The 10,980-nt window shown below is 38.2% G+C and overlaps 1 protein-coding gene across 1 annotated transcript in view; it reads left to right on the forward strand.

Annotated features, from left to right (window-relative positions):
• The window catches only part of LOC117400383 (TGF-beta receptor type-2-like), a 43,565-nt gene that overhangs the window by 13,270 nt on the left and 19,315 nt on the right, over positions 1–10,980 (forward strand). Inside the window, exons 2-3 of the mRNA XM_034000259.3 lie at positions 4,323–4,476; positions 5,131–5,324. Of these exons, the coding sequence (XP_033856150.1) occupies positions 4,323–4,476; positions 5,131–5,324 (348 nt within the window). The remainder of the gene's footprint in view (positions 1–4,322; positions 4,477–5,130; positions 5,325–10,980) is intronic.

A 10,980-nucleotide genomic window follows, 5' to 3' on the forward strand; every position in this document is an offset into this window, starting at 1 on the left:
CAGTGGAATGCTGGGGAAATGTCCCGTTTGGCAAGGGGCAGTCAGTCTGTCCACTGGTATCATCCTGAGCTCCAGATAGTGTATTAATAATGCTTTCAAGGGGCTGGGCTCAGTATGCTTGCCTAAGGCTAAGCTCCTCCCAGCACCTTTTATAGATCTTTTTTATTATTATTCAAAGCACTTTATAGGTCAATTTATAAAATGGGAAAACACCTGCTATATTAATATTGAATAAAAGGGTTGTGTATTTAGATCCACTAGTGGTTAGATAACTAAAGTCACCACCTTGTCTTATAAACTTTATAAATACCAGATTCCAGATTTAAGATCTATAACAATACATGAACAAATGCTTAAATAAATGAAAATCTATAAAACTTTGAAATTTATCAAAGCACAGGATAAAAACATAATGCTGTATCCCTTTTTTTGTTTGTTTGTTTTACAGCCTTGTTAGGGTCATGTTACTGTCGTTCATTGCTTGTTTATCTGAATTCACCAAACAGCACAATGTATGCTTTTTGGAAATCAGTTCCTTTGTTTAACTTGTCATAAACATGTATGAACAGTTTGGGGTTATCTCATAGGCAGCTTATAGTAAAAACTGCTCACCAAAGGAAAGTACTTCTGGCGAATCACACGTAGTCTTAGATTTAGCAATAGTTATCTCCAGGTATCTATCGAACTGTGATCTAACCCCAAGCCACTGCTTGTTTTACACATGTTGCTAGGTCATTTACCTATTAATAACTTAATAATTCTAAAAACAAGTCCTTTTGTGCAGTCCTGTAACAGGGTGGCTTTGTGGATGACGTACTCAGTACTCAGGAAACAGAGGAGTGCGGGGCAAAATGGCGTGGCTGCACGTCTTTTATTAAATAAATACAAAAATTAAGCGGTACAATACTACTTTTAAACAGATACAAAACAAAACGGCATGCGGGCCAAAACAAAACAAACACTTTGACAGAACACTGAACAACTGTAAACGAATACCCTTCAGAACGGTGAACAGGCAGGTAGGATAGCCATCGTTACAGTCTATCTCTCTCCAGACAGACACGTCTCGGTTGTCCATTTCTAACACTCTCCACCCTCTCTGGTAGAGCTGTTTTTTTTTTTTGGGGGGGGGGGGGGGGGTGCTTTGTTTTTGTTTTTTATATCCTGTGACTAGGAGTTAATTTGATAATTAAGTGATTAATTCCTAGCCACATTCTACCCAAGTTTTAATTTAGTTTGTGTGAGTGTCAGCTACTAATAATTACTTCGCTGACAGCCACACATTCTCACGAATGGTACAATCACATATAATACAAAATAATAGTTGACCAGTTTCTGTCCGTCATACATAGAATACATAAATCATAACACTAAAACAAATACAAAATAATCATATGAAGGTGCAGGGCACCCCGTCACAATTCCACAGAGCACTCTTATAACCCTATAGCTGTTATATGTTGAACACTTTTTTTGTGGACTCCATACAGACCCACCACAGATGCAAATACACAACAGGGCCTTCTCTTGAGCAGGAAAACACACAGAACACAAAAAAACCAAGGACACATTTACACAAACATTGTGCAATATTTACATCTTGTCGAGTAGTCATATCTCCCATTAAGCAAATGTGCAGGAGAATGTACTTCCTGTCATAGTCTTTCCCCCAGAATGATACAAAGTCGTCACTTTTTAGTCTCTGCCTCCCTAGCACCTGCTAGCTAGTATTTTAATCAGCCCCTCTTGTCCTGTCACATCTGTATGATTGAAACTCTGAAACAGAAACCAGCAGCCGGGAGCTTTTATATATAGTGCAGAAAATGTGACGGAGGTGCTGGTAACTTAGCAAATTAATCAGTCCATAGCTACATACCATACGTTTTTGTAATTCATTTGGCAAATGTAAATGGTTAATGTGTTAACAGTAAACCGGTGGTGAGCAGGCCTGGAAGGAGTACTAAAAGGAAATGACAAACTGTCAGTGTACATAAGTGTCAGAGATTTCACGCCTATACCAAATTGCTCGTTAAGTTTATTTTATTGGATTGCATGTTTAAAAATAATATAGTTTTTTTCATTATTTATGCATTTTGTTAAATGACCTTATTACATTTTTCCTGCTACTTTAAATGTAGTAGCAAAAAAATCTTGAACTTCAAGCACTTTTTAAAAAATAATAATTAGGAAATGCAACAGAACTAAGACAAACAGAAGCTCAAATTCATAAAAGTAGTAGTATTCCAGTTCATTTTCAAATAAGTAAATAATGCTACTTCCACACTATCTCAAGTTGATGATTCAATTCTGGATATATATTGTATTTATGGTGAAATGTATTACTGTGCTTCCTCCCTCAGTACTGCCACCATTTCTTACACAGTCAGCACTAGGGTATCTGTTACCCAGATACACCTCAGTATATATATGTAACAAACTAATGCACTTACCCATCACCCGCGATTTCCGAACTGTGACACTAGTGCTTTATCGAGCACTATATTCTGCAATTTTGAATACCGACTTTGGATACTGTTTTAGTTCTTGAAACTGTTGTTGCTTTGCTTTATTTAAATCTTTTGCTAAATTGCATTACCTTTTACCTTGTACGCAGTTCTGTGCATGGGTAACATTCTGATTTAATTTTGTTGTTGGGTCGTTAATGGGGAGATTTACATACTGCTATAATACATACCAGATTTAAAAGTATGTACTATATTACAGTCCACGTGCCGTCTCTTTTGGCAAGTGGTATTTTCAGAATCATATCGTTCTGAATTAAAATGCTTCTTCTGTTGACAATATAGTACTGTACTAACAAAACCAGCTACAGTACATCTAAATGGAAGCCTACTTATTTTAAAACACAGTCCTTTCAGCTATGTATTTTTGACGTTGTATATTTTTTGTGTTCCCTGAAAAAACGGATAAGGGTTGGAACAGGCCAAAATGAAATAATCAGATCTGCATCACACGCGTTTAACTGTCACTGAAGTAAAAAATGTTATAGGGTCAGATATGTGAGTGCTGACTGTACTGTATATACTGTACGTGCACTGCAGTCTCCCTAACTACCTCCAGCATGAAATGCCTAAACAATTAAAATTCTGAAAATGTTATCCTTCATGATAAAAACACTAGTGTCATTGTTATTTATATTTGCTAACGTGCAGTTTTGGTAGTTTTTGGATAGTTGGATAACCCTTTGTTACATGGCAATAAAACACCTTGTTTGAGCTGATGTCTTTAGGGCTATGGTTTGTCACTGTGATGTCTTATGTTGCACTAAACCCACTACAGGGCCCCCACGGAGGAGTGTATTATGGAAACAGACTCTACCAGCTCAGCCCCTCCAGGTCTGTGGCTTCAGACAAGTCATCATTTTTGAGTTTGGTTGTTTAGAGTCCCCAGTAAACAATATGGAATATGTTTGGGTTTAGCACATCCAAATGTAGACATGGCATGTTAGTGGCTGACTAAAGTTTAAAAAATTGAATACGTGTCCATGGTGAGTGCAGAAAATACCTCTCATGTATACTTTGCAAATATTTTCACTAATCAGATTGTGATGAAACTAGATTAGGACGTTATTTAGCACTAGTTATATCAGAATCTCGGGATATGTGATGGAACCTGTTTGTCAATGTCATTTGTACATGAAGGGGAGGAGTGCAACTATGGACAAGGTTTCATTCGACTTTATGGTGCAAAATTAGTTAATTCGACAGGGTGATGCTAAACCTTTGGACAGAGCTGTAGGTCATGATGGTAATTTTTCCTATAATGGTTACAATATGCTTGTTGAATGTCAGCAGCTGGCATCTTACAAGTTCAGTTGTGCTTATACTGTACATGGCTTAGGTTAAAGACGTACAAAGCAGTATTGTCAGAGCAGACTGTCACTGATCCAGGCAATAGTTTTTAAACCGTTTCTACAGTGTCATGAAAAAACACATAACTTTACCTTTGCTATATTTCAGGATGTCTGCATTGCAGCAATGTATTCTAAAACATAATTCAGATAGTTTTGATATTTTTATTCACATGGGTCGTAAATCACCCGGTGAATGCATTTCTTTTATTCTCTTTTACCCAGAAGCATTCGCCAGTAAAGATTGCCGTGTACCCAGATCAGGCTCCCTCCTGCAACAATGATTGTTTTTCTGTTCCCATAATACACCACTCATTTAAATCTGAGCACCAGCATTGTTGCTGGAGGGTGCATGCTCACTTTAGCAGTATGTGTATTTCAATAGTGTGATTTGGATACTATTACAAATGTTGCTTATTTTTATTTTTTATTTTATTTTTTGTTTCATTAGATTGGAAGAATGCTGGTCAAAGATATGAAATTCCCAACCTCTGCAAGTTTTGTGATGTGTTGTCAACAACATGCGACAACTATGGTATCTGCCACAGCAACTGCAACATAACCTCTATCTGTGAGAAGCCGGAAGAAGTCTGTGTGTCCATTTGGTAATCCCTCAACTCTAAAAAAAATATATATATATATTAGTAATGTCAGTTTTTATGCTCTGTATTGCTTTAAATTGCTTTTATTTTCCCTTTTATTTAAAGACAAGCAAAGCAAGTTGGTCTTTTACCCTTTTTCTTGTTGTTATCTATCACGGCAACCGGAATTCCAGTGAGATGATGATGCACCTGTTTTTCCAGCAATATGAATTTTTTTTTCCTCCAATATTGCATTATTTCTCTGCATCTGTCTTTATTTGGCTTTAAACTGGTCTGGAGAATCCATTGAAATCATGCAACAATGTGACCTTTTAACTGTAAACTCCACCTGCTCTCGACTATTTAAATTTGAGTTCAAAGGTCACACTGTCACATGACGTCAGTGGAAGGCGGAAAGTTGTTCAGTGCTGGCACTTGGGATTCTCCAGACAAGCTCAAGGAAGCACAAAGCCAGGTAAAGGCAGACTTAGAGAAAATGTACAACTCAAAACAGGGGCCATATATTACAATCAAAATAAAAACAAAGGAAAACTGGGCAATACCAAGAGACCTTTTTTCTTAAGTGTTTTCATAGGGGTTGCTATTTTAGTGAACTCATTGGCATTCTTTAATTTACATGGTGTTGTATAATCAGGTAACTCTCATCCTCTGTTTCAGGAGGAGGCATGACAAAAACACGACTGAAGAAACGCTCTGCCACGACCCGGCAAAGAAACTGTACAACTTTATGCTGGATGACTACAACTCCACAAAATGTGTGATGAAAAAGAAGAAGGTGTTGGGTATGCTGTTGTACATGTGCTCCTGCAGACAGGAAGAGGAGTGTAATGACAAGCTCATCTTTTCTGTTGGTAAGTTTGGCTCCAAGCCATATAGATTGTACTGGGGACTGTCAGGACATGTATGTGTGTGTATATATATATATATATATATATATATATATATATATATATAGCTGATCTTAATATGACGTCATTTCCATCTCAAATAATCTATTGGATCTGGTACAATCACATCAGTATCAAGATCTACTATTATGGATTTTTGCTTTATCTCAATTATTTCAAAGTAAAATATACTGCATGAGCAATGGTTCTTCCATTTGGATTCCAGACTAAACATGTCTAGATATATGTCACTGATCAGTGGTAGTCAGCATATCACTGAGCTTTATTCTTCTGAGCCCCTACATGTATGTGTTACAGCAAAACGTCTTTGTCTCCGTCATGAGCAGAGATATAGCTGTGTTGTTCATACTTGACCAAGTTTTTTGTAGAACTTTCAGCCTTGATAACGGAGAACTCCATTCAAACATATCAGCCGTTGATGAGCCGTCTCGTACAAATCTTCAGTGTGGGGGAATTTAACTTTCATAAAATGGACTGAGCTTTTTTTTTTTTTTTTTTTTGTACTGCAGTCGACTGTACAGCAGTGACACTTTTTTTAACAACAGAAACAAATGTTGTAAGACATCATTCTCATCGATCCAACAGTTTATACATATTTATCACCTGCAAAATATGTTGTTCTTTTGTACTACAAACAGTATAAAATAGCTAGTTAGTGTGACTTTTTATCTTAAATAGAACATGTTTTACAAGACGTGATAGCATAATCATTTGTTGTGACACATTATCTGTTGTTAAATAAAAACAGCTTGGAAAGGCAGTGACAATAAACTGTAGCATGCTGGAAGACGGCTGTGATTGCGATCTCAGACATGCGGTTTCCTGTCTGTGTTTAACTTAAAGTAGAACATCATGGCCAACTGCTGCGTGCAGCTCGTCCAGACAGTGAGCTAATAGCTACTTGTATTAAATCTAAATAATTCCAGCAGTATTGTACAAGAGATTTAGCAGGTCAGTATTGTACAGGGGATTTAGCAGGTCAGTATTGTACAGGAGATTTAGCAGGTCAGTATTGTACAGGGGATTTAGCAGGTCAGTATTGTACAGGGGATTTAGCAGGTCAGTATTGTACAGGGGATTTTGCAGGTCAGTATTGTACAGGAGATTTAGCAGGTCAGTATTGTACAGGGGATTTAGCAGGTCAGTATTGTACAGGGGATTTTGCAGGTCAGTATTGTACAGGAGATTTAGCAGGTCAGTATTGTACAGGGGATTTAGCAGGTCAGTATTGTACAGGGGATTTAGCAGGTCAGTATTGTACAGGGGATTTTGCAGGTCAGTATTGTACAGGAGATTTTGCAGGTCAGTATTGTACAGGGGATTTAGCAGGTCAGTATTGTATAGGGGATTTAGCAGGTCAGTATTGTACAGGGGATTTAGCAGGTCAGTATTGTACAGGGGATTTAGCAGGTCAGTATTGTACAGGGGATTTAGCAGGTCAGTATTGTACAGGGGATTTAGCAGGTCAGTATTGTACAGAGGATTTTGCAGGTCAGTATTGTACAGGGGATTTAGCAGGTCAGTATTGTACAGGGGATTTAGCAGGTCAGTATTGTACAGGGGATTCTCACAGAGGTTACTATATAGGTGGACTTCCTTCTCTGCAGGTTTCATGAATCTGCACCAGACCCTGTTCAGATTACTGATTTACTGATTCAAGCCACTAGAATTCAGATAAGGGAGAGTCTGAAGACTGAATTGTGTAAATAAAATGAGTAACAGGGGCTTGGTTATGATGCACCAGGGTCATAACCAAAACCTCGGGAATCAGGTTCCAGTGTTTTATGTCACAGTTGCAATAACGCCTCATCCTTAGATTTAGTTGACATTGCGTCAGGTTTGAGGCTTTTTGATTATAATATAATATTGTTTGAGTTCCATGACTGTCGCCATCTTTGCATCCTACCTACCTGTTGCGTTGTTTACAAGTGATGTAATAGCACTTACACGATTGAGTGCTGGTTTGTGCACATCACAGATACCTCCTTAATGTACGTATGCATCTGAAAAAATGTATATTCTGATTAGTTGTCACCATATGGTGTAAATCACTGTTTGTGTAGAAGTTAGTTTGGCTTGCAGAAAATGGGGTAGGTAGGATGTGTTCAGGAACTGTTGTGTAGATTGCCTGTGATGTGTCATGTAAAAATAGATTTATGTTGGGTATTTCATACTCAAAATGTGGCTTGCACAATATGGTGTTTAATGTTGCCCTAATTCTTTATTATGGCTTACGAGATAAACAGTGAAGCGGTTTTGTTACTGTACAATTTTTTGTTACATTCCATATGATATAATATTTAAATAAATCCATCAATTAATGCACAGCACTGTGAAGTCATCCTTTGTGAGTGCTAACATACCAACCTGAGCACGAATCACAAGTGAGAAACAGCATTTTCTCACCAGTCAGTGGCGCTGCAGACCTTCTGGGTGAGACGATCTGACACACTGTAGAGGATTGTATGTCTAGGAAGGAAGGCATGAGGCCGCCTGTCTTCACAGCTTACTCGGCTCCACTTCCAGCAGTCTACTACGCATCAGCTCTCATTCCACAAAGTTTTTACTTTGGCCCTTCACTCCTTGAGCATGTGTGCATCGGGTGTGTTCCCCCTGCTGTTTCACGTGAACGGCACACTGTAAACTCACAACCACTGCGTGCCTTAACAGGTGGGATCTCAATCAGACCACATCCTGTGGTAGCAGCTAAACCTGATACCACCGTTTTGAATATCCATGCAAGGGCATTTACTTCACCGTTGGAAGGCTGTTGAGTTTAGAGGGGCTTCGGTGCTGCAGATTTTACAAACACTGCCTGACCTTTCATTAGGTGAAAATGTACTTTATTGTGAAAATGAAAGCCTAATTAATTAGATCCAGTAAGTAGCAAACACTGTGGCATAACTCAAAGCCAAACTCTTGCATTTTACACAGGTATTTATTTTCCAACCCACACATGGGTATTAAACACTTAAGCCCCTTTCACGCTGGCATGCTTTACCCTGTTCGAAACCTACCCAGGTCAGGACCCGGTGTCGTGGAGGTCGGCTGCGCGGTTTCACACTGCTTTTGATAAAGCAGGGTTGACCTGGGTGACAGACACAAGTACACAATGCGCGTATCAATGGCCTGGAAGCAACTTGTTACAGATGCTTCCATCCAAGCTTCTCCGGATTGAACCGTTGGCTCAAATGTTGATTACAGCAAACGTGTCTTGATCCCTGCTGCAATCTGACTCATGGTGTGTCTCAAGCAACAAATATATGGCTAAACAGACTAAACAAAAACCTTCACGCAGACGTAGCTGTTTGTTATTTCTTCCACCATCATGCATTTTGTCGCGCTCAACCCGGTTCAAAGCGTGTTGACCCACATCCTGAGGTGGGTCACTGGGACCCGGGTTAACCCAGGTACAACCCAGGTACGTGGTTTCACACTATGCAGGATTGTGACCCAGGTAGCCAGAACCCAGGTCCGGACCCGGGTAGGAGTGCAAGTGTGAAAGGGGCTTTAGACAGCAGTTTCAGTAAAATGTTATATTGTTACTTCAGGCAAACAAGGTGATTATGGGTATCATGACCAATAATGTATTAAATGGAGGTGGAATGCTCTGCTTATTCCGAACACCTAATCAGTAAACTGGTAACCACTTCAATTCCAGATGTAAAAATGAATGTGCATGACAGGTACCAGATTTTGGAATAATTGTAATTGCTATTTTTACCTGTGAAATTGCTGAAAAAAAAAAAAAAAATATATATATATATATATATATATATATATATATATATATATATATATATATACTATTTGATACAATAAAACATAAATAAATTATATAATATAAAATGATATAAATAACATTTCCATTAACCATTTAAGCCCATGTGTGCCAGTCAAACATAGTAAAGTAAGTGACACACGCACATTTGATATGTACTTACATTTTCTATGAGCAATAAAAAATCTGCATATTTTAAAACATTAACCACTACTCCACACTGCTGACATACATACTTTGCAGCCAGTGACATGCTTTGACCCTGAAGACATTGCTAAGATGAAAATGACCTAAGAAAAAATAAACTACCTGAAAGCAACGCTTGCAAACTGAGAGGTCTCTGTAACCTAGTATGGAACCAGATATTATTTTTTTATATGTTTACTGTAACCTGTGCATCTTTCAAAACAGCACCTGCGAGACCCTGTTGCTACTGTAGCTAGTGAAAGCTGTAAGTTCTGTCAGAAAAATACTTCTAGTCGAAATGTTTGTCGTTGAATTCATTAAGTTTCTTTTTGAATTTCTAAATTTAACGCTGTTGAGTGTTTCATATTTATGGATGATCTAATGTTCCTACCGTTCCTACTGTGTGGTAGTGCCCTGCAATAGAGCTGCCTGATTGGTGGATGAAAGGTCTCAAGTTCCTTATTAGCTTTAACCAACATGTTGCACATTGTCTACATGCATAAATAAGCACATCCCATATATGGACTGCATGACCTACCCTACAACCTTGTAACACAAATCTGCAGCTCCCTCTGATTTAAGAGAATTGTAACCTTAACTGTGTGGACTTTCATGTGTTTGTTTATGCAGGCTGTACAGTTCTTTGCATTCTGATGTGTCACATATTTTAGCTGTAATCAGATGCTGAGATGAACTGAATGTTCTGTACTATAATGCAACATGTAAAGGTGCATAATACAGTGCTCCCCTTTATAAGGCGGCCCTTTATACTGCAGAAAAGGTTAGGGCTAGGGTTATGGCGGAACACAATAGCACGGTCGGCTCCCAACTACAGCATTATAAAGGGGGAGCACGAAAGAAAGAAAGAAAGAAAGAAAGAAAGAAAAAAAGAAAAAGAACTAACTAAATGTGCTATTTAGTTAGGACTTTTGCTGATTTAGGATTATCGGTTCAGATATTTGTTTTTGTTTGTGCTGTTTGTTTGTTTTTTAAGTGATGTTTTTGCCAGTATTTAGTGTAACTGAAGAAGACTTTCTCTGTGATGCTTTCCTTGGCATCGTTGCTTGCTAACAGAACACGGAATGAATTGCTGGGGCCCTGTTACGTAACAGCTAATCACTAAAATGAATCATAATGGTACGGTTTGTATTTACAGTAGAGCAAAGACGGGGCTAAAGTGGCTTTAAGCCTTCTGTCGAGGTAGGGCGACTTTCGAACAGTCTGAAGGCTGAATTTACACTACCTAAATAAAAAAACAAAGTCCAAAGAGGTGTCATCCTAAAGGTAGCCAGTGTAAACAGGGGTAATAGTCATGGAGATTGAAAATAGTTCCACTGCTGCTCTGTTAATTAAAAGCATATCTTTATTAACAAGGATAATCTGCAGTATGTATATAGCAACCGACACAGGGAGCACTGTCTATTTAGTATTATTTATTTCTTAGCAGACGCCCTAAGAAACCAAGGTTACGGGGATCAAAACAATAGGTTCAGGATTTCTTTAATGAGTAGTAATTGGGAGATGAGTTTGTTATGTGTTTGAGGAGACATGACTCATGTCTCCTTATGTTTCATTTTGGTGCGGAAACTACAATACTGTATTTAAGAGCAAAAATGTCTCCTTTACTAAAGG

The sequence above is a fragment of the Acipenser ruthenus genome, chromosome 4 (genome assembly GCF_902713425.1).
Source record: "Acipenser ruthenus chromosome 4, fAciRut3.2 maternal haplotype, whole genome shotgun sequence".
NCBI lineage: Eukaryota > Metazoa > Chordata > Actinopteri > Acipenseriformes > Acipenseridae > Acipenser > Acipenser ruthenus.